Source organism: Citrus clementina, unplaced genomic scaffold (genome assembly GCF_000493195.1).
Source record: "Citrus clementina cultivar Clemenules unplaced genomic scaffold, Citrus_clementina_v1.0 scaffold_2, whole genome shotgun sequence".
In the NCBI taxonomy this organism is placed as follows: Eukaryota; Viridiplantae; Streptophyta; class Magnoliopsida; order Sapindales; family Rutaceae; genus Citrus; species Citrus x clementina.
This window is the reverse complement of record NW_006262688.1, coordinates 2439906-2464356: the sequence shown is the minus strand read 5'-3', so window position 1 is coordinate 2464356 and position 24451 is coordinate 2439906. Positions and strand designations below refer to the sequence as shown.

At 36.2% G+C, this 24451-nt stretch overlaps 1 protein-coding gene across 1 annotated transcript; it reads left to right on the top strand.

Moving 5' to 3' along the window:
- The first annotated feature begins 2940 nt into the window (after nt 1–2940).
- Nucleotides 2941–4372, top strand: LOC112100773 (flocculation protein FLO11-like). Its single transcript, XM_024190293.1, has 3 exons — nt 2941–3172; nt 3262–3644; nt 3842–4372. Exons 1-3 carry the CDS (start codon nt 2941–2943, stop codon nt 4370–4372), a joined length of 1146 nt encoding a protein of 381 aa, XP_024046061.1.
- Nucleotides 4373–24451: the final 20079 nt, after the last annotated feature.

Sequence of the window (24451 nt, the reverse complement as noted above, 5' to 3'; positions counted from 1 at the left end):
AAAGTAGCATATTTTCCAGCCATAATACGCAAGTTAACTTGCTGATCTCATGGTAGTGATTATTTGGAAACTTCAGGAGCCTAAATTACGCAATTGGTGGTCTGAATATCATGTGCAATTCCTTCAATAGGCCTCCACGAATTTGATTGAACCCAAGTGGCTTGAATCAGCCCATTGAGCGCTTCTTTGAATTTCTTTGCACGAGCTTTTGCGATGACTCTAATGGGAACTTTAATAGGATATGAATATGCCTCATTGCATGCGCTTGTGATAGTTTTGTCCTTAATCTCATCAAATAATAGCTGCAAGTTGTTTTCTACTTGGCCTTGATTTGATAAATAAAGGGAGGGCAAAGACGAACTATGAAATCTCTAGTTAATTTTCTTAACTTTGAGATTTGAAAATTATATTGTAATTAATGTAAATCAAGTTTATATACTTTGAATGAGTTTTTGATTTGATTTTATTTTCTTTCTCAGTGGCTTTTTAAAAAGGAAATAAATTGAGGATTCTTTTGACATTTTTAAAAGTGTGCTGAGCAATAGTTTATTTTTAACATTTATTAAAGGGTTATTTTTTAGTAATAAAGTATTTAAAGCACTTTTTAAAAGTAAATAACCTCATCTTTTTATAAAGTAAACTCACCCTTAAATGTTGAACAAGCCCACCTAAATACTTAAGGTAATTACTAAACTAAATTATTAAGATGATAGTGTTATTAAACCAGCCAAATTTATATATGATTATGAACCCATTAATAAATATTTCTCTATAATAAATTGGATATTAAAAATTTGTTCCCATGTATAAACCAAACATATAGAGTACTCGTCAATTATTTATTATAGACTAATGCTTATGTCCGATTATTTTTATCTACACATATAAAGGTTGCTTACAAATTTTTTGCCGAACATTTTCTTAACATCATAAAAAAGCTAATGTTTAAAATGTTTTGATGGGTTTAAAGAGTACAAGCTCATTTAACTAAAGTTATATTTTAATGTCCATATTTATAATAATAATTTTATTTTATAAATTAAATTTAATAAGTAGTTTGATAACTTTAATTAGCCCTCACCCTTAAACTTCTGACATGAATCATTTGTTGTTGGTCAAAGACCAAGTCAAAAAGTGAGTCTAATCGTCAATATTTTAATGAAAGGGGATTTTAATAGGTACTTTCATCAGACGTCATGAGAATTTTGAGCATTTTCTCGTTGTCGCACTGAACATAAATTTAAGTTGATCATTTTCTTCTTGTTGCAGTGAACATAAACTTTATTTTTCTCGTTGCTGCAATGAATATAAACTTAAGTGATCTTTTTAATTTTCCCGTATTATGACACATAAAAAGAAAATTGTCTAACATCTACATGTTATTGCAATGAGAGATTGATAAGAAATATATATCATTTACTTCTTTATTGTTTTCATAATAATCAATAATATTTTTGGTACCAAAATTTTACAAAATTATTCTTATTTTAAATACACTTTTATCTATATTTATTATTAATTAAATAAATTATACAAATAAAAATTAAAATAAAATTGAAATACAAAAAGTAAGAAATATAAGCTTTGGTCTAAATAAAAAATTAATAGTAAGATATTTTTCTTATACTATTTTTTATTTTCAAACAATTTTCCTTATAATAAACATACATTTAGTATTCTCAAGACAAAATATCAAGCAAAAGAATCATGTACACTTCCGTTTCTTTAAATTTTTTATATGAGAGGTTATTGACTATTACAAAAATAATAGGGGGATTAGTGGTATATATTTATTTCAATAGAAGAAACTGGCTATCTCCCTATTATAGTTAACTAGGAAATAGAACCGCGCTTCGTGCAGTTTTAAAAAAAGAATTTAGTATTATCTTTTTTTTTTTTTACTTTACACTTGATGAAACTGATAAAAAAATATAAATTGATTTTTTTTAAAGATGACACAACCTTATAAAACTAATATTATTTATGAAAGTTAATTATTTTTTTGTTAACTTTAAAAATATATATTAATGAGTATAGTTAAGTGTACACAACCTTTTTATCAATAAAAATTATGTTCACACTAATCAATTCTCCATTCTTCTTGATATTAACAGACTCTCACATCCTACAAAGCTTAACTCTTATCATCCAACTATCTTTATCATTGTTCAACTCATGAATAAAGAGTACTCAATGAAGCACACAATACTAAAAATTCAAATAAGTCAAAAATAAAAACACAAGAACATTTCTAAAGAGGATGTTGGTTAAATAATAAAAAAAAAACTCAAACATAACAAATCTTAAATACTTAATGTTTATAGAGTTTGAAGAAGTCAAAAGACACTAAACAAAAGGTTACATAATTAAATATGAGATTATGGCATTAAAATTAGGCCCTAGTGACATTGGTGAAGGAAGATGAAGGAACCTTCCTTCCTATATTAATTAGTTGTATTTTAAACAACTAAAGTTTAGTTGTTGGCTTAATAAAATAAATGAATGTTTCAAAATTTATAATTAATTATTATTAATGGTTATATATTGTTGAATTTAAATAGAAAGAGAAAGAGACATGTAATCTTTTGTAATCTAATAATTATTTTCTATTTTTAATATTTTGTAATGTAATTATTTTTTAATCTCAACCAATATATTAGATAATAGAGAATATAAAAAGATGAGAAATAATGATGCCACAAATCTTAACTACTTAATATATATAGAGTTTGAGGCCAAGGAGCAAAACAAGCACACACATAAAAAATTGCAACCCTTCACCACCAAATAGTGTATCGATTACAGAATCATACACTAGATCTTCCCACACCACATACTACATCTGATGCCTTAATGATACTAGCAGACATAGACACAGACACAATTCCAACCATCATTCAAATTCCCAAACAAATCCAGAAACAAGAATTGCTCAAACTTATGCCTCTTGAATGGTTAACCAACTATGAGTATTTCCACCAAAACTCTGAACCAGTTCAAACAACAGAAGCCACGTTTGAAAGACGACAAAATGGTCAAGTCAAACTATCTTTTCAAACACCTGAAACCAAGCCTGTTTTAGACACTTCACAGCTTTCCTACATTGCTATGATTACAGTAGTTCAAACTGGTCAAGAAAAGAAACTTCCATTTATGGTTTCTCATCAGAAGGGTATCCAGTATATCCTGACAAAATCAATGGTCATTTTCTATGGGATGTTCCTAAAGCCCATATGTGCAATCCACATTGTCCTTGCTTAGACGACACGGATGTTGATGACGACTTGGAAGTTATGAGGAGAAAGAAAAAGAAAAAGAAAAAACCTTCTCATCCAAAAACATCTTGCAAATCCTTTCCTCCACAACCTCCACCAGATCCCAAACCTCCTATTCACCAAATAAGATCATGCCTAATGTTTTCAAGTCAATCTTATGAGGAATCCTTTCCTCCACTTGAAAAACAGTCAGACACAGAAATTAGAGTTATCTTAAAACCTTTTGTCCAATCCCCAGTTACAGCCTCTGGGCAGCTTGAAGAACCAAAACAGTATGAAGATGTTTTAAATTGGCAAACCAAAAATGCCACTGCTCAGAATCAAACTCTTCAACAACTCGGAAAGAAAATTGATCCAGTTGCCAGTCAAGTCTCTCAGACAGAAACTAAAGTTGATTCAATCAGTAATTGTCTTGATCAGATGTACATACATCTACAAGATCGTATCTCTGAGCTAGACACCGATCTCAGACGAATCATTAACAACCACATCGGGGGTCCAGAATTTAATAAAAAGAAGCAGAGTGAAAGCTCAAAGCTGAATTGGCATGAATTGATACTGAAAAGGCTCGTCCATCACTTTTTACTCAAACACAAACCACACCAATACCCCCTCCAATGTTTGAAACTTATGCACCTTTCTACACACCATCCAAACCTCAACAACCTGTTTGCAATAAGTTCTTTGGATTCTCACACCTTCAACCAACTCCTCAACCAAAGCCATCTTCACCTAAAAAATTAAAATCCAAAGTCAAGATCTCAGAACCAAAGTCAAAGGCCACTTCATCTTCATCTGTTCCTCCGGTACCACCAGAAGATTCACCAAAAGCCACTCCTGAACTTCCCAAAAAAGACAAAAGTCCAATGGATCAATATCATTATCATACTGTCCAAAACACATTTTCTGACTCCTCTGAGCCCGAAACAGTCTATGAGTCAAACCCATCAGAGTCTAACCCGTCATCCTCTTCCTCATCCACAAACTCAGTCGAAACCTCCACTGACTCTGAATCCGAATATGCTGACATTACAAGCATATCAATGGCCACCAAAACTGAAGATCCAAGCACTTCAACTGCCACACCTATTGTTTAGGACAGTTCTTCTAATGCTGAAAATAAAGCATCTCCAATAGAACTAGAGCCATCAATGCCTCCACCAGTTCCTGATCACTCAACAAAACCATCTTCAGCATCTTGGTTTACATTTGATGACATTCCCCGTCACAAATGGCCTGCTTGACTTCAAGAATTTACTGCATGGATTGATCTCCAAGGAACGAAGCCCAATGCTCAACCTCAAGCTGTCCTTCGTGAATTCATGGCCCGATCCACGGGTTCGTTACGTGATTGGTTAGAAAGCTTGGGAGAATACCGTGAGCTCCAATTCATACAATCCCCAATTGGTACAACACTCAATATCATTCATGAACAATTCATCGGTGAAAAAACAGCGTCTACTAATGTAGACATAAAAGAGTTTCATCAGATAAAATGTTGTTCTCTCAAAAGACATCTTTTGGAATCTCATTACAAAAGGATGAGTATTCTATTTTACAAGCTGAATGGGTTCAATGAGTCATCTTTCAAACATGTCTTCATAGCCTCACTTCCTTCTAAGTTACAACCTGATCTTCAAAGAAAACTCACAGCCACTAATCTCAGCATAGCTGATATCTCTCTGGGAAAGATTTTCCAAATGGTAATGCTATGTCTCGACAAAATCTGTGAGCAAAAAGAATTTTTCAAAGATCTCATGGAAGACAAAAAATCCTTTTCTGAAGCTTGTAAAAATCCCTACCTCAAGATCGAATGTAAAGATGAAAAAAGATGTGTTTGCCCGACCAAAAAGAAAAGACATTTTCAGAAACACTTCCACAAAAAATCATCCTCCAAAAAACCTTTCCGGTATTTCAAGAAAAAGGATGTTTCTCAGTACAGAAAGGAAAAGCACAACCGTTGTTTCATCTATAAGAAATGCGGTCACTTTGCTCGAAACCGTCCTCACAAGTCTGCCAAAATGTTCGTCTCATACAACATCTTCAACATTCTTCACTGTTATTTGAGAATGATGATGTCGAATCAAAATTTTTCAGAACAGTCAGAACAAGATGATCAGACAGCCTTCATTATCGCAGAATCTTCTGATTCTGATGATATTTCAGTCATTTCTACAGTTCAAACTATCAACCATGTTTCAGCCATTCCTAGACCTTCTCTAAAAATGTCAATCCTTCCTTCCAAATTTCATAACTCTGTTCTTGTTATCGGGTTTATTGACACTGGTGCCGATACCAGTATGATTGATCCTTCTGTCCTTCCCTCTAATTGTTGGGAAAAACACTTGAAACTTTTCTGAGCAGTTAATGGAGAAACTTTTGAAACCACTTTGATTACCAAAAAACCCATTGGTATTCAATTCTTTATGAATTGCATAATTTGGAAAAAGATTGTAGCATCCAAACTCCCAGATAAAGACTTAGTCATAGGTTTTGACATTCTTCATTTGGTTAAAAACCTATTCCTCACTAGTTCTGGAGTTCGCTACAAACAAATGTTCTTGCCTTATACAGATACATTACGTCTGTATACACTTTCAGAAACACCATCTTCATACAGTCATATTTCACAAAATTCCCAGAGTTTTGTCCAGAAAACCATTCACAGTTCCACCATCCTTCACCTCTTTGAAAAAATGAACAGTTCTTCATTCACCTTCCTTTCAAACTCAACGAAGACATAAATCCCACAAAAGCATCACACCCGGGTATGTCTCCTTCCAACCTCCTATTTGCTAAGCAAGAATGTTTTCAGTTGCTTCAGCAAGGTCTTATTGAACATACTGATTCAGATTGGGCTTGTCAAGCCTTCTATGTTGAAAAAAGATCTGAATTAGTTCGTGGCAAAAAGAGGTTAGTTATTGATTACCAGTCGCTTAATTCTTTCCTTAAAGATGATAAATTTCCCCTTCCAAAAATCCAGACCCTGTTTGTCCATTTTCAAGGGGCTCGTATCTTCTCTAAGTTTGATTTAAAAGCTGGTTTTTGGCAACTTGGTATTTCACCAGTTGACCGTCACAAAACTGCCTTCTGCATCCCTGATGCCCATTATCAATGGATTGTTATGCCTTTTTGTCTTAAGGTTGATATTTCATTATTTCAAAAGGCCATGACAAAAATCTTCAGTCCTATCCTTCATCATGCTTCATTATTTTCCTCTGACCATGAGAGCCACCAGAAGCCCCTTTTGGATTTCATTCATATTGTGCAGGAACATGGAATCATGCTTTCTGAAAAGAAAAGCAGCATACCAAAAGAATCAATTGACTTTCTTGGCATGGTGATTAAAGATGGCCATTATCAACCTCGTCCACACATTGCAACTGAATTATTAAAGTTTCCGGACACACATCTCAACAAAAAGCAAATCCTACAATTCCTCAAGATTGTTAATTATGTCTGTGATTCCATCCCTAAAGTTGCAATCCACACAACCCAGTTGTCCCGCATGCGTAGAAAACAGTGCCCTCTATGGGGACTAGCACAGACAGAAGCTGTCCAACAACTAAAGGTGATAGTCCAGTCACCTCCTCCTCTCTGAATTCCCACAACTGGACAACACATTCTACAGACTGATGCCAGTGATGATTACTGGAGTGCCATCCTTCTTGAAGAGATAAATGGTGTACGTCACTTCTGTGCACATGTAAGCGGACAATTCAAAGACTCTGAAAAGAATTACCATGTTATCTACAAAGAGATTTTGGAGGTCAAGTATGGAATCAAAAAATTTGAATTTCATCTAATCAGCCATAAATTCCTTATCAACATGGACAACTCCTCTTTTCCTAGAATCTTTGACTTTAAAAATAAGTCGCTCCCTGACAAACAACTGCTCAGCCTCAAAAATTGGTTTGTTAAATATGATTTTATTGTCCAACACATAAAAAGCAAATAGAACCTCATCCTAGATTTCCTTACCTGTCCGGCTATAAATAAACCTTCACTTATTTCCTCCATCCACACAATCCCAGTCATAGCCATGGATCGTTAACTTCCTTTCAAAGCTCTCAACCAGAGAACCTTTCCCATGAACATTCCTTTTCATTCAGCCTACCAGATCCAAGACTTTACCAAGAAATTCCTTTACCGGTATTTCTTTAATGTTCAAAGGAAAAAGCTTGATCGTTTTCCTTCCTTCTGTATGGAAAACCCGTTTCTCACAGGTCTTACCCTCTCTTCCTTAACCATCTGCGAAGATGAGTTATGGTACATGTGGTGCCTCACTACCCTGTATGCTACAAAACTAGTCTTCTCTGTCCAACCAGTCCTCCGCCATCTCACCACTCCTGAATTCTCACCAGACCTTCTGTGGACTCTCCTTGAATGGTATTCCCTACTCACGTGGTGGCGTAAACAACTCAAAAATATGTGTACTTTTCATGGATTAGACAAAATGCCTGAACAAGAAGCCAACATGTTCACTACAGTCTTCATCGTTTACAGACCCTACTTCCAACACTCATAAACAAGAGACTTTGGACACAAGATATGGCCTATGAATGAAAAACTTATCCCCATCCTTATACCCTCATTCATGATACATATGTTACCTCTGTTCTCAAGTCGTACCTAATGGAACTTAACAATGTTCAGCCACCTGCCACAAACATCCACCACACCTCTGTTGGACCATCACACACTTTGGAAATTGTCCCAAAGACACAAACTTGTACTCTTTCCAGCTCAAGTCCTCAAGGAATCCTTGTCATGGAACAACGTTCTGATTACACCAACGTCTTATTCCAAGACGCTCAGGATCCATGGGAAGAAGATTTTCAGTCTCTTCTCCATACTGAAAATTCCCATTACACTGTCACCGACCCAGACCCTCCTGCTCCATCAGCACCAAAAAAGATGACTGACGCTGATGAAGAAGCCTATCTGCAAGCTAAAGCGTATCTTGACCAGAGACAAATCCGTTGTGCTAAGTGCCAATATGAGAAAGCAACTGGCGATGCGTCTCCATCACACTACCCATCCAAACCATGATTGCAGACACGCATGAGAATCTTTAGCTTTTGCTTTTTTAAAGTTTGCTTTAATAATTAGACAAGGGTCCTGTCTTGTCTGAAGAATGTTTTCTACTTTTTCTAGTTTGGCGTGGTGTGCTTTAATAATTATGCTTTTGTAAAAGATAAGGGACCCACCTTATCTCTCCTTCCTCGAGATCTCTATATAAGGATCTCTCTATCCCTTTGTAAGGTAGGAGTTAATCAAAAATAAAATTAAGGTTTTCTTTACATCATGTTTCTCTAAAACCTTTTCTCTCTTCTAGGAATCAAGAAATTGTTTGGGTTAATAATGATACGTTCACCTCTAATTTTCTAAACTGAGTATGCTTTGCACTTGCCTTAAGCCTAAGGATCTTGTGCATCAGAAAGGTCCTGTTTTATCCTCCAAAACCAATTTTTGTAAAATGAAATTATTTTCTCACAACATTCACCCTCTTTGAAGGCCAAGAGTGTCGTGTTTTCGGGTGGTATCGTGAAAAACTATTTTCAAATATGATTTTTGGATTTGGTATTTGATGGATAAGTGTATATCGGCTGGAAACCAGAACTTGCGGGCTATTGGCCCTAAGGACAGACTTTGTTCTGTTACAGATCTTGTGTAACAACGCCATAACAAGCCAAAGCTCCTGGTTGCTTATAAGCGCTGGGCAGTCCTCACCCTTTGAGAGCTCTTTTGGGGCTGAGTTAGGCCCAGCCCAAGTTAGTATTAGAGCCAAGGCCCGAGAGCGAGGGTAGAGTGAATGATAAGCTCTTATCCCACATCGCTGGCAAGCCAAAGCTCCAGGTCGCTTATAAGCACTAGGCAATCCTCACCCTTTGAGAGCTCTTTTGGGGCTGAGTTAGGCCCGACCTAAGTTGGTTCTGGTTTCCAGCCGATATACACTTATCCATCAAATACCAAATCCAAAAATCATATTTGAAAACAGTTTTTCACGATACCACCCGAAAACACGGCACTTTTGACCTTCAAAGAGGGTGAACGTTGTGAGAAAATAATTTTATTTTACAAAAATCAATTTTAGAGGATAAAACAGGACCTTTCTGATTCACAGGATCCTTAGGCTTAAGGCAAGTGCAGAGCATACTCAGTTTAGAAAATTAGAGGTGATGTATCATTATTAACCCAAACAATTTCTTTGATTCCTAGAAGAGAGAAAAGGTTTTAGAGAAACATAATGTAAAGAAAACTTGAATTTTATTTTTGATTAACTCCTGCCTTACAAAGGGATAGAGAGCTCCTTATATAGAGATCTCAAGGAGGGAGAGATAAGGTGGGTCCCTTATCTTTTACAAAAGCATAATTATTAAAGCACACAACGCCAAACTAGAAAAAGTAGAAAACATACTTTAGACAAGACAGGACCCTTGTCTAATTATTAAAGCAAACTTTAAAAAAGCAAAAGCTAAAGATTCCCATGCGTGTCTGCAATCATGGTCTGGATGGGTAGTGTGATGGAGACGCATCGCTAGTTTCTTTCTCATATTGGCGCTTGGCACGACAGATTTGTCTCTAGTCAAGATACGCTTCAGCTTGTAGATAGGCTTCTTCATCAGCGTCAGTCATCTTTTTTGGTGCTGATGGAGCAGGAGGGTCTGGATCGGTGACAGTGTAATGGGAATTTTCAGTATGGAGAAGAGACTGAAAATCCTCTTCCCATGGATCCTGAGCGTCTTGGAATAAGACGTTGGTGTAATCAGGACGTTGTTCCATGAAAAGGATTCCTTGAGGACTTGAGCTGGAAAGAGTACAAGTTTGTATCTTTGGGACAATTTCCAAAGTGTGTGATGGTCCAACAGAGGTGTGGTGGATGTTTGTGGCAGGTGGCTGAACATTGTTGAGTTCCATTAGGTACGACTTGAGAACAGAGGTAACAGATGTATCATGAATGAGGGTATAAAGATGGGGATAAGTTTTTCATTCATAGGCCATATCTTGTGTCCAGAAGTCTCTTGTTTCTGGGTGTTGGAAGTAGGGTCTGTGAACGATGAAGACTGTAGTGAACATGTTGGCTTCTTGTTCAAGCATTTTGTCTAATTCGTGAAAAGTACACATATTTTTGAGTTGTTTACGCTACCATGTGAATGAGGAATACCATTCAAAGAGAGTCCACAAAAGGTCTGGTGAGAATTCAGGAGTGGTGAGATGGCGGAGGACTGGTTGGACAGGGAAGACTAGTTTTGTAGCATACAGGGTAGTGAGGCACCACATGTACCATAACTCATCTTCGCAGATGGTTAAGGAAGAGAGGGTAAGACCTGTGAGAAACAGGTTTTCCATACAGAGGGAAGGAAAACGATCAAGCTTTTTCCTTTGAACATTAAAGAAATACCGGTAAAGGAATTTCTTGGCAAAGTCTTGGATCTAGTAGGCTGAATGCAAAGGAATATTTATGGGAAAGGTTCTCTGGTTGAGAGCTTTGAAAGGAAGTTGACGATTCATGGCTATGACTGAGATGGTGTGGATGGAGGAAATAAGTGAAGGTTTATTTATAGCCGGACGGGTAAGGAAATCTGGGATGAGGTTCTATTTGCCTTTTATGTGTTGGACAGTAAAATCAAATTTAGCAAACCAGTTTTTGAGGCTGAGCAGCTGTTTGTCAGGGAGCGGCTTATTTTTAAAGTCAAAGATTCTAGGAAAAGAGGAGTTGTCCATGTTGATAAGGAATTTATGGCTGATTAGATGAAATTCAAATTTTTTTTATTCCATACTTGACCGCTTTGTAGATCACATGGTAATTCTTTTCAGAGTCTTTGAATTGTCCGCTTGCATGTACATAGAAGTGACGTACACCATTTATTGAAATACAAGTGTGCAACCTAAGAGGGGGGTGAATTGGGATTCTAAAAAAATTATTTGATTCTAAACTAATTATCAACCAAATCTAAAATGAATTTAATGGAATAACACTTAAATCAATCACAATATAAAAAGATAAGGGAAGAGATATTCAAACACGAAGATTTTTACGTGGTTCGGCCAACCTCGCCTACATCCACGCCTCCAAGCTTTCCGGGCTTGAGGATTTCACTAAGCACGCCTCCAAGGCTTCAAATGGTTACACTTAGCTTCCAAGGTGTCAATGAACCTTTACAACAAGAGATTATCCCCAATCTCTTAACCCAAGTGTATCCCAACATTTACAATCACTCAAAGTAAAAGATTAAAAATTATTTTTCTCTCACACAATATTTAAGATTACAAATCAATGCCCAATGTGTGCATAGATGAAGCAAGAATGTGTTTTAAAGCTCTATGAAGATTGTATTCTCGAATATAAGCTCAATGGTCGTGTTGTGATCAATCTTGTTTGAATTTGAATGAGCTTATTTATAGCTAGAGCTGAAAAACTAGCCGTTACAAACTGTCTGCCCGAAAACGGTTCGCCGTTAACCATTAATGGTTAACCGTTTAGGCCGGTTAAAAGTTACCATTGGGCCAAATTTCAAATAAACGGTTTGCCGTTTATGGTTACCCCTTCGCCGTTAATTCCTAGAGACCTACAAGATGAACATCAGTTATCCGTTTACATTAAACGATTAAGGATTTGCATGAAATGACCTCTCTGGAAATTATCGGTTAGCCGTTTGTAATTAACGGTTCGCCGTTTGTTTCCAATAACCTGCAAAACAAGTTGGCTTTATCCGTTTCAGTTAAGCTTTTGCCGTTTTTTTCCAGGTACAATCTTTCATTCTAGATTTTATCGGTTAATCGTTTCAATAAACGGTTCGCCGTTAAATTCCAGTAGCCTTCCTAGCTTTTTGTGTTTTCTGTTTTTCTTAATCGGTTAGAGCTTAGGCAAAATGTTGCTCTCTGTTTTTAGTCGGTTAACCGTTTAAATAAACGGTTCACCATTTATTTCCAGAATCACAGTTTAAGCCAGATTTTGCTGAGAATCATTTTCCAATTTGAAATTTAATAGTGATCTATCTTTTATGAATATAATTGGAATATTTTATAAGGCTCTCGTTTATTAAGGAATAGCTCCAACATTTTAATCAAAATCCATTTAAAGTTTGTTATCATCAAAATCAATATTATTAACATATTCATGTTAACAATCTCCCCCTTTTTTATGATGACAAACTTCAATTAATATTTTGCTCCTCCTTAATATATGCTCCCCCTTAATATATGATCAAATTAAAAAAAATGTCCAATAAAATGATTTTTGCTCAAGAGAAACATTTTAAAAATAAAAATTCATTTCAAATCTCCCCATAATTATCTCCCCCTTCCTCATCAAAAAGAAAAGAAAGAAAAGAAATCCGTAAATCTGAAGAATAAAGAAGTTACCCAGTGTTGACGAGCGAAAAATTTGGCAGAGTTTCCCCTTAAAATGGAGCAAAACCACTAATACAAAATGAGATTAAAACACTTCCAAAATATATTAACAACAACTCCATCAACCAACAAACCAACAACTCCATCAACCAACAAACCAACAACTCCATTAACCAATAAACCAACAATTTCATCAACCAATATCAAGTCATCCAACATCAAAAACATCACAAAAACATGTCATCAAAATCCATCAAGATCATATAGAGGTAGCAGTGTATATAAAAATATAAATAGCAACACACAAACAAACAAAATATGAAATGTATGTGCGAAAATAGAACTCAGAAACTATGGAGGTGGAGAAGATGTGCTCCTCGGATTATAACCAAAATAGCGAAGAAGAGTGCCCTGTCCAGCTATAAGCTCAAGCTGCTGATCAATGCTTTGCTGCTGGAAGGTCTGAAAGTCAGAACGTAACTGCTGGTGGTCATGGGAAAAAGTGTCCAACCGATCGAGAATCAGCTGCTGGCGCTCTGAAATTCGATGAACATCAGCAATCAACTGCTGCACAACGTCTGAAGCAGGGGGCTAAACTGGAGCTGGAGGTGGCTCAGAGGCACAGGGATGCTTAGGAACAGCAGATGGCTCAGGAGCAAGAGGCTGCTCGGGAGCCAGAGGAGGCTCAAAAGAGGAAGGAATGTCAGCATCCATCGCACGCTCCTCAGAGTCAGAGTCAGCTGCAGGCCGGAGGACAAAACGGCAACGCAGAGGATGAGGATGAGCTCCTAATCTAAAATCTGGAAGCTTATCAGGAGGATAGACATCGTTGAGCATCCGATCGTCCTCTAGAGCAATCAAGGTATCCCGGTTTATTGAGGTTTTAGTCTTTATCCACTCTCCACTCTTCCTAGAAAAACCGATACTAGTCATGGCCTCTGGACCAATCCGTCTAGTCTCCATATAACCGGTATCGAGAAGAGGCACCTCAAAGTGTCGCAGTATCTTAGTAATGACACTACCATATGGAAGCAAGCGGTGGTTAACCGCGAGAGTACTCAACATGTGTCGCACAATAACATAGCCGAGGTTAATGGGACGACCTGTAATGAGGCTGTCTAATAGGCTAACGTCCAACCTCGTAACCTCATTCGAGTGACCCTTCCTAGGAGTCACTATCTGCTGCAAAATAGTGTGAAGAATACGAACTAGGAGAGGTAAAAGTTGAGACCGAAAAGGTAGATTACATATCTCATTAGACAAGTCTCGACGGCGACAAATATTGCGGACTCCATCAACATGACTAAAACCGTCAAACGAAAGGGCTTTCCTAGAGGTATAAATTTCATGACCCTCACTAGAGATACCTAGAAATCCATTTAGGTCCTCATCATCAAATTCTATAGGCACACCGCCGACTTGAGTAACTATCCTATCTAGGCGAGTTGCAGAGATTTCCATGTTCAAATAAAAGACTCGCACTAAATTGGGATAAACTCGGTCATCAAAGTCAATGGCAGACTCCCAAGGCTGAAGCATATCCCTAATGCTTCTACCACATACAACTAAGGTACTGAAATCATCTATTTCAACATAGGAAGAGTCAAGTAACTTGCGACCATTGAAGCGATCCTCGAACCGCTTGGCCAAGGAAGGCATGGGGAAATGAATTTTTGTGAATTCAGAGACTTCCCGTGGTGGTATAGGATTCCTTGGAGGCATAGATTTTCGTCTGAGATTTCTCTGAGGGGGTGCAGCCATGGTGAAGAATAAAGGAGTTTGAAAGTTGCGGGAGAGATGTGATGGGAAGAAGATGAACCGATTATTTGCTTAGGAATGAGGAAAGGATGTGATTTTGAGGCTCAATTTGGTTGAAGAAGGGCACGAATCAGGTTAAAAAAGAAGAAACCCGAACGGCTGCAATTAGGGTTTAGATTTGGGATTTTTCAATTTTGGGCTTGATTTGAAGATTTGAATCAGTGAAAGTATTCTAAAGGTGATAAGAAATGATGTTATAGGTTTGATTTGGCAAGAAAAACAAGAAAAATGAAGGTTTGAGGGCAAAGGAAGCTTCAGCTGCGCAACAATGGATGAAACAGTGAAAGGGCAACTGGAGAAGTAGAAGAAAAACCTTTGAACCGATACTATAATCACGAAAACGGTTAACTGTTTATTTAAACGGTTAAGGGGTAACTTCTAGAGGCTAAAGAATGGAGAACGGTGAAATTTTAAGCTCTTAACGGCTAAGGAGTAACTGTTAGAGGACTCTCTGTTTTAAACAGTTTACCGATTGCATCAAACGGTGAAAAGGTAAAAAGACAGACATATAATCTCATTTCTGGAATAAAACGGTTCAACGTTTATTGGAAACGGTTATCCGTTTATTTTATCTATAATTTCGCACATTTGATTTAATTTTTGGCCAGCAAATAATACATTCCAAGATCATTTAATTGATCTAAAATGTTTTATGAGCCATTTTAATGCATGATTCATGAACATATATTCAAGCAATTAATTCATATAATCAATCAAGAATTAACAAAGCAAATATATCATTTGAATATCAAGCTTAAGCATTTCATAAATATTAAATCACCAATAAGTCAATCAATTCAATACACTCAATAGCATGAATAGAGACGTTAATGCGAAAATTTCATCATTCCAAGTTCATGCCGAATTTTCGAAAATTGTTCTTCACCAAGGGGTTTGGTAAAAATATCGGCAAGTTGTTTTTCTGTAGAAATAAACTCTAATGCAATATCTTCCTTTTGAATATGATATCTCAAGAAATGATGTCTTATTTCTATATGCTTGGTTCTAGAGTGTTGAATGAGATTCTTTGAAAGATTTATAGCACTAGTATTATCACACTTAATAGGAATTTGTTCTAGGTTAATACCATAGTCTCTAAGTATTTGTTTCATCCAAAGAGCTTGCGCACGACAACTTCCTGCAGCTATATATTCAGCCTCGGTAGTTGAAAGTGCAACAGAATTTTGTTTCTTACTAAACCATGAAACAAGTGAGTGACCTAGAATATAGCAAGTTCCACTAGTGCTTTTCCTATCAACTTTATAACCGGCAAAGTCCGCATCCGAATAGCATGTTAAATCTATATGAGTTCCCCTAGGATACCAAAGGCCGATATCTATGGTTCCACTCAAATAACGAAAAATTCTTTTAACAGCAAGCAAATGGGATTTCTTGGGACATGATTGAAATCTTGTGCACAAACATACACTAAACATGATATCAGGTCTACTTGCAGTTAAATAAAGTAAAGATCCGATCATACCTCGATACATTTTGATATCCACTTCCTTGCCTTTTTCATCTTTGTCAAGTTTGGTTGTTGTGCTCATTGGAGTGTTTTTGGTCTTTGAGTCATCAATGCCGAATCTTTTGAGTAGATCTTTTACATACTTGGCTTGATTTATGAAAATTCCTTTCTCATTTTGTTTTATTTGCAGCCCAAGGGCGTACTTCAACTCTTCCATCATACTCATTTCAAATTCATTACTCATCTTTACACAACAATTCATTAGTAGACCCAAAAATAATATCATCAACATAAATTTGAACAAGAAGTATATCTTTGCCCATGGAAAAATTATTTTCTAACAAGAAATTCTTAAGCCTATCATACTATGTTCTAGGTGCTTGTTTTAATCCGTACAAGGCTTTAAACAACTTATAAACATGATTTGAAAATTTTTCATTTTCAAAACCAGGGGGTTGTTTTACATACACTTCTTCCATAATATACCCATTTAAGAAAGCACTTTTCACGTCCATTTGAAATAAAATGAAATCTTTATGACATGCAAATGCCAACAACATTCTAATTGATTCTAGTCTAGCAACAGGTGCAAAAGTTTCATCAAAATCAATTCCTTCTTCTTGGTTGTAACCTTGAGCCACTAATCTAGCTTTATTTCTTACAACCACACCGGATTCATTCATCTTATTTCTAAATATCCATTTAGTACCTATGACGGATTGATGTTCCGGTTTAGGAACTAATTCACACACATTGTTTTGTTCAAATTGATTTAACTTCTCTTGCATTGCCATAATCCAAGATTCATCATTTTCCGCATCCTCAAAGGATTTGGGTTCAATTTGAGAAATGAATGCATTATGCTCACAAGTATTCCTAAGTGGTGATCTAGTTGTAACACCTCGTGATGGATCTCCTAAGATTACATCTTTAGGGTGAGAAGAAACATACCTCCACTCCTTGGGGAGTGCTTGAGAAGTACCTTCATGTTGCTCCATATTTGTTTGCTCTTCTTGTTCATCCTCTTGATTTCTTTGTGGTGCATTCTCTTGATTATCCTTTGATGGTTCTTCTTGTAACTCTCCATCTACATCATCATAATTTATTCCTTTCTCCGTAGAGGAGGGGTTAGACTCATCAAATGTAACATGCATAGATTCTTCTACAACTAGTGTATTTTTGTTATAAACTCTATAAGCTTTGCTTGAGTTTGAATAACCAAGAAAAATACCAACATTAGATTTTGGATCAAATTTGCCAAGATTGTCTTTTGTGTTCAAAATAAAACATTTGCATCCAAAAACTTTGAAATAACCAATATTGGGTTTTCTATGTTTCCAAAGCTCATATGGAGTTTTGTTAAGGTTAGGTCTAATCAACACACGATTTAAAACATAACAAGCGGTGTTGACGGCCTCGGCCCAAAAATACTTAGGCAATGAATTTTCATTCAACATAGTCCTAGCCATTTCTTGAATGGATCTATTCTTTCTCTCAACAACTCCATTTTGTTGTGGAGTTCTAGGTGATGAAAATTGATGCTCAATGCCAAAATCATTACAAAAAATCTCAAATGCATGATTTTCAAACTCTCCTCCATGATCACTCCTAATGCATGCAATACCATACCCTTTTTCATTTTTTATTTTCTTACAAAGCACTTTAAAGGCATCAAGAGCTTCATCCTTATTGGCTAAGAATAATACCCATGTATATCTATAATCATCCACTATCACAAATGCATAATATTTGTCATTTAGACTAGCATATCTAGAAGGCCCAAATAAATCTATGTGAAGAACTTGAAGTGGTTTTGAAGTAGAAATATGATTTTTATTTTTGAAAGATGTTTTGATTTGTTTTCCAAATTGACAAGCTTCACAAATCTTATCTTTTTGAAAACCAATTTTTGGAAGACCTTTAACTAAATCATTTTTTGAAATTTTTGAAATCAAATCCATACTTGCATGTCCTAACCTTCTATGCCATAACCAACTATCATCATGCAATGCCAAAAAATATTTATCAAGAGTAGATGCACATTCTATGTCAATGATATAAACATTACCACATCTATTCCCAACAAATAAGATCTTGCCATCACATGAATTCTCAATAACACAACTAAATTTATCAAAGATAACTTTATAACCTTTGTCACATAATTGACTAATACTAATTAAGTTGTGTTTCAAGTTCTCAACCAAACAAACATTCTCAATTAGAGTTGAGGAAACTTTACCAACATTTCCAATTCCAAGAATTTTTCCTTTTGAGTTGTCTCCAAAAGATACGTCTCCACCATTTTTAATTTTGGTGAAGCTTGAGAACCATGCATAGTTTCCGGTCATGTGCCTTGAACAACCACTGTCCAAGTACCATTTATTTTTCTTCTTCTTCAAGTCCTACAAAGAAAAACTCAAGTTTTAGGTACCCAAAGCGTTTTGGGTCCTTGAGAGTTAGTAGTGATTCCTTTTGGAACCCAAATGCATTTCATACCATAATATGCATTTCTTTTTACTGGACATCTATTTTTCATATGACCATCTTGATTACAAAAATGACATACAATCTTATGATCACTTGTGGAGGTAGGTTTAACAAAATAATTCTTATAATACTTTTGCTTCAAGTTAGGCTTATACCCAAGTCCTCCTTTATCAAAAACACATTTTTGTGAGCTAAGCATATTGTCCAACATCTTTTGCCCATTTGTAAATTTCAAAACAATCTCATTCAACTCATTGCTCTTTTTCTTAAGCATTTGGTTTTCATTTTTCAAATCATCTATGTGTGATTCTAAATGCTCATGTGAGATGCTAGGTTTCTCATTTGATAATGCAATTTCATCATGCAATGTTTTGTTCTCTACTTCTAGGCATGCAATTCTTGCATTTAGAGATTCATTTTCATTTTTAAACTTTGCCATTTCCTTTTTAAGACATACATTCTTTTTACCAATCTTCATCAATTCATTATGCAATTCTTTAAAAGCATCACACAATTCATCATAGCTGGGATCACTTACCTCATTGAGATCATCATCCCCTCCTGTTGCCATAAGCGCTAGGTTTGATACTTCTTGCGACCTTTCTTCATCACTTGAATCTTCCTCACGATCATCCCAAGTTGCAACCATGGCTTTCTTCTTGAGTTTGTTGATAAGTATGGCCAGGCTTCTTGCATTCATAGCATGTGATTACCTCTTTCTTCTCTCGTTAGTTCTTGAAGTTTCTGAAATTTCTTCGCTCTCCTGTTTTCTTGAAGAATTTTCTGAACCTCCCTCCTAGCATGGCCAGCTCTTCATCATCCAGTTCACTCTCCCCATCACTCTCATATTTTGAAGCTTTGAGAGCAATGCTTTTCTTCTTCTCCTCATGCCCTTTTTCTGCGGCCAAATCTCTTCATATGGAATAAGAGAACCAATTAAATCATCAAGAGGTAAAGCATTTAAATCTTTGGCCTCTTCAATAGCGGTTCTTTTAGGTCTCCATTCTTTTGGAAGTGACCTAATGATTTTCTTAACTTTCTCACTATTTGAGAAGACCTTTCCTAAGGCTCCTAGGGTGTTTACTATGTCCGTAAATCTTGTATACATAGAGTACACACTCTCATTTTTTTCCATTTGGAACAACTCATATTGTCGAGTGTACCTACTGATTTTTTACTCTTTCACTTGATTTGTGCCTTCATAGACTACTTCAAGTTTGTGCCAAATTTCATTGGCACTTTCACAACTAGAGACTCGATGAAATTCTTTCTTATCAAGTGCACAAAATAAAGCATTCATAGCTTTGGAATTTAGAGAAACTTTTCTCTTTTCCAATTCATTCCATTCCCTTGAAGGTTTTGGAATATCTTCCCCGACTTTATTTTTATTTAGGGGCAAAAACGGACCATCACATAGAACTTCCCAAATTTCATAATCTAGTGCTTGTAAATAAAGTCTCATCCTAGTTTTCCAATATGGGTAATCATTTTCATCAAAGAACGGTGGTCTAGCTGTGGATTGTCCTTCCCTAAAGGTTGAGTCATTTTGGGTTGCCATGGATCTTTTACTCTAGACGCTTAAGTCCTAACAAGAGAACCAAGCTCTGATACCAAATTAAAAATACAAGTGTGCAACCCAAGAGGGGGGTGAATTGGGATTCTAAAAAATTATTTGATTCTAAACTAATTATCAACCAAATCTAAAATGAATTTAATGGAATAACACTTAAATCAATTACAATATAAAAAGATAAGGGAAGAGAGAGAGATTCAAACACGAAGATTTTTACATGGTTCAGCTAACCTCGCCTATGTCCACGCCTCCAAGCTTTCTGGGCTTGAGGATTTCACTAAGCACGCCTCCAAGGCTTCAAATGCTTGCACTTGACTTCCAAGGTGTCAATGAACCTTTACAACAAGAGATTATCCCCAATCTCTTAACCCAAGTGTATCCCAACACTTACAATCACTCAAAGTAAAAGATTAAAAATTGTTTTTCTCGCACACAATATTTAAGATTACAAATCAAAGCCCAATGTGTGAATAGATGAAGCAAGAATATGTTTTAAAGCTCTATGAAGATTGTATTCTCAAATATAAGCTCAATAGTCATGTTGTGATCAATCTTGTTTGAATTTGAATGAGCTTATTTATAGTTGGAGCTGAAAAACTAGCCATTACAAACTGTCTGCCCGAAAATGGTTCGCCGTTAACCATTAACGGTTAACCGTTTAGGCCGATCAAAAGTTACTGTTGGGCCAAATTTCAAATAAATTGTTTGCTGTTTATGGTTACCCTTTCGCCGTTAATTCCCAGAGACCTGCAAGATGAACATCAGTTATCCGTTTACATTAAACGATTAAGGATTTGCATGAAATGACCTCTTTGGAAATTATCGGTTAGTCGTTTGTAATTAACGATTCGCCGTTTGTTTCCAGTAACCTGTAAAACAAGTTAGCTTTATCCGTTTCAGTTAAGCTTTTGCCGTTTGTTTTCAGGTACAATCTTTCATTCTGGATTTTATCGCTTAACCGTTTCAATAAACGATTCGTCGTTAAATTCCAGTAGCCTTCCCAGCTTTTTGTGTTTTTCGTTTTTCTTAATCGGCTAGAGCTTAGGCAAAATGTTGCTCTCTGTTTTTAGTCGGTTAACCGTTTAAATAAACGATTCACCGTTTATTTCCAGAATCACAGTTTAAGCCAGATTTTGCTGAGAATCATTCTCCAATTTGAAATTTAATAGTGATCCATCTTTTATGAATATAATTGGAATGTTTTATAAGGCTCTCATTTATTAAGGAATAGTTCCAACATTTTAATCAAAATCCATTTAAAGTTTGTTATCATCAAAATCAATATTATTAATATATTCATGTTTACATTTATCTCTTCAAGAAGGATGGCACTCCAGTAATCATCACAGGCATCGGTCTGTAGAATGTGTTGTCCAATTGTGGGAATTCGGAGAGGAGGAGGTGACTGGGCTATCGCCTTTAGTTGTTGGATAGCTTCTGTATGTGCTAGTCCCCATGGAGGGCACTGTTTTCTGAGCATGCGGGACAACTAGCTTGTGTGGATTGCAACTTTAGGGATGAAATCACAAACATAATTAACAATCCTGAGGAATTGTTGGATCTACTTTTTGTTGGGATGTGTGTCTGGAAAGTTTAATAATTTAGTTGCAATGTGTGGACTAGGTTGATAATGGCCATCTTTAATCACCATGCCAAGAAAGTCAATTGATTCTTTTGCTATGCTGCTTTTCTTTTCAGAAAGCATGATTTCGTGTTCCTGCACAATATGAACGAAATCCAAAAGGAGCTTCTGGTGGCTCTCATGGTCAGAGGAAAATAATAAGATATCATCAATGTATACCAAAGCATGATGAAAGATAGGACTGAAGATTTTTTTCATGGCCTTTTGAAATAATGAAAGAGCAACCTTAAGACCAAAAGGCATAACAGTCCACTGCTAATGGGCATCAGGGATGCAGAAGATAGTTTTGTGATGGTCAACTGGTGAAATACCAAGTTGCCAAAAACCAGCTTTTAAATCAAACTTAGAGAAGATACGAGCCCCTTGAAGATGGACAAACATGGTCTAGATTTTTGGAAGGGGAAATTTATCATCTTTAAGGAAAGAATTAAGCGCTGGTAATCAATAACTAACCTCTTTTTACTAGGAACTAATTCAGATCTTTTTTCAACATAGAAGGCTTGACAAGCCCAATCTGAATCAGCAGGTTCAATAAGACCTTGCTGAAGCAACTGAGAACATTCTTACTTAGCAAGTAGGAGGTCAGAAGGAGACATACCCGGGTGTGATGCTTTTGTGGGATTTATGTCTTCGTTGAGTTTGAAAAGAAGGTGAATGAAGAACTATTCATTTTTCCAAAGAGGTGAAGGATGGTGGAACTGTGAATGGTTTTTTGGACAAAACTCTAGGAACTTTTGTGAAATATGACCGTATGACGATGGTGTTTCTGAAAGTGTATACAGGCGTAATGTATCTGTATAAGGCAAGAACATTTGTTTGTAGTGAACTCCAGAGCTGGTGATGAATAAGTTTTTAACCAAATGAAGAATGTCAAATCCTATGAGTAAGTCTTTATCTGGGAGTTTGGATGCTACAATCTTTTTCCAAATTATGCAATTCGAAAAGAATTGAATACCAATGGGTTTTTTGGTAATCAAAGTGGTTTCAAAAGTTTCTCCATTAACTGCTCAGAAAAGTTTCAAGTATTTTTCCCAATAATCAGAGGGAAGGACAGAAGGATCAATCATACTGGTATCGGCACCAGTGTCAATAAACCGATAACAGGAACAGGGTTATGAAATTTGGAAGGAAGGATTGACATTTTTAGAGAAGGTCTAGGAATGGCTGAAACATGGTTGACAGTTTGAATTGTAGAAATGACTTAAATATCATCAAAATCAGAAGATTCTGCCATCATGAAGGCTGTCTGATCATCTTGTTCTGACTGTTCTAAAAAATTTGATTCGACATCGTCATTCTCATATAACAATGAAGAATGTTGAAGATGATGTATGAGACGAACAACTTTGGCAGACTTATGAGGACAATTTCGAGCAAAGTGACTGCGTTTCTTACAGATGAAACAACGGTTGTGCTTTTTCTTTTTGTATTGAGAAACATCATTTTTCTTGAAATACCGGAAAGGTTTTTTGGAGGATGATTTTTTGTGAAAGTGTTTCTAAAAATGTCTTTTCTTTTTGGTCGGGCAAACACACCTTTTTTCATCTTTACACTAGATCTTGAGATAGGGTTTTGTACAAGCTTCAGAAAAGGATTTTTTGTCTTCCATGAGATCTTTGAAAAATTCTTTTTGCTCACAGATTTTGTCTAGACATAGCATTGCCATTTGGAAAATCTTCCCCAGAGAGATATTAGCTATGCTGAGATTAGTGGCTGTGAGTTTTCTTTGAAGATCAGGTTGTAACTTAGAAGGAAGTGAAGCTATGAAGACATGTTTGAGAGATGGCTCATTGAACCTATCAAGCTTGTTAAATAAAATACTCATCCTTTTGTAATGAGATTCCAAAAGATGTCTTTTGAGAGAACATCATTTCATCTGATGAAACTCTTTTCTGTCTGCGTCAGTAGACGCTGTTTTTTCACCGATGAATTGTTCATGAATGATATTGAGTGCTGTACCAATTAGGGATTGCATGAATTGGAGCTGACGATATTCTCCCAAGCTTTCTAACAAATCACGTAAAGAACCCGTGGATCGGGCCATGAATTCATTGGGCTTCGTTCCTTGGAGATCAATCCATGCAGCAAATTCTTGAAGTCGAGCAGGCCATTTGTGACGGGGAATGTCATCAAATGTAAACCAAGATATTGAAGATTGTTTTATTGAGTGATCAGGAACTGGTGGAGGCATTGATGGCTCTGGTTCTGTTGGAGATGCTTTATTTTCAGCATCAGAAGAACTGTCCTCAACAATAGGTGTGGCAGTTGAAGTTCTTAGATCTTCAATTTTCAGTGGAGGTTCTGACTGAGTTTGTGGATGAGGAAGAGGATGACGGGTTAGACTTTGATGGATTTGACTCATAGACTGTTTTGGGCTCAGAGGAGTCAGAAGATGTGTTTTGGACATTATGATAATGATACTGATCCATTGGGCTTTTGTCTTTTTTAGGAGGTTCAGGAGTGGCTTTTGGTGAATCTTCTGGTGGTACTGGAGGAACAGATGAAGATGAAGTGGCCTTTGACTTTGGTTATGAGATTTGACTTTGGATTTTGATTTTTTAGGTTAAGTTGGCTTTGGTTGAGGAGTTGGTTGAAGGTGTGAGAATCCAAAGAACTGATTGTAAACATGTTGTTGAGGTCTGGATGGTGTGTAGAAAGGTGCATAAGTTTCAAACATTAGAGGGGGTACTGGTGTGGTTTGTGTTTGAGTAAAAAGTGATGGACGAGCCTTTTCAGTATCAATTCGTGCCAATTCAGCTTTGAGCTTTCTGATCTCTGCTTTTTTTTTATTAAACTCTGGACCCCAGATGTGGTTGTTGATCATTCAT

Excerpts from the sequence above, each read along its gene's own strand:
- LOC112100773 (XM_024190293.1), top strand. The coding sequence starts at position 2,941 with ATGCCTCTTGAATGGTTAACCAACTATGAGTATTTCCACCAAAACTCT. Across the intron at positions 3,173-3,261 it reads TATGGTTTCTCATCAGAAGG|ACGACACGGATGTTGATGAC; the intron begins GTATCCAGTATA and ends GTCCTTGCTTAG. Across the intron at positions 3,645-3,841 it reads TTGATCCAGTTGCCAGTCAA|GCTCGTCCATCACTTTTTAC; the intron begins GTCTCTCAGACA and ends GATACTGAAAAG.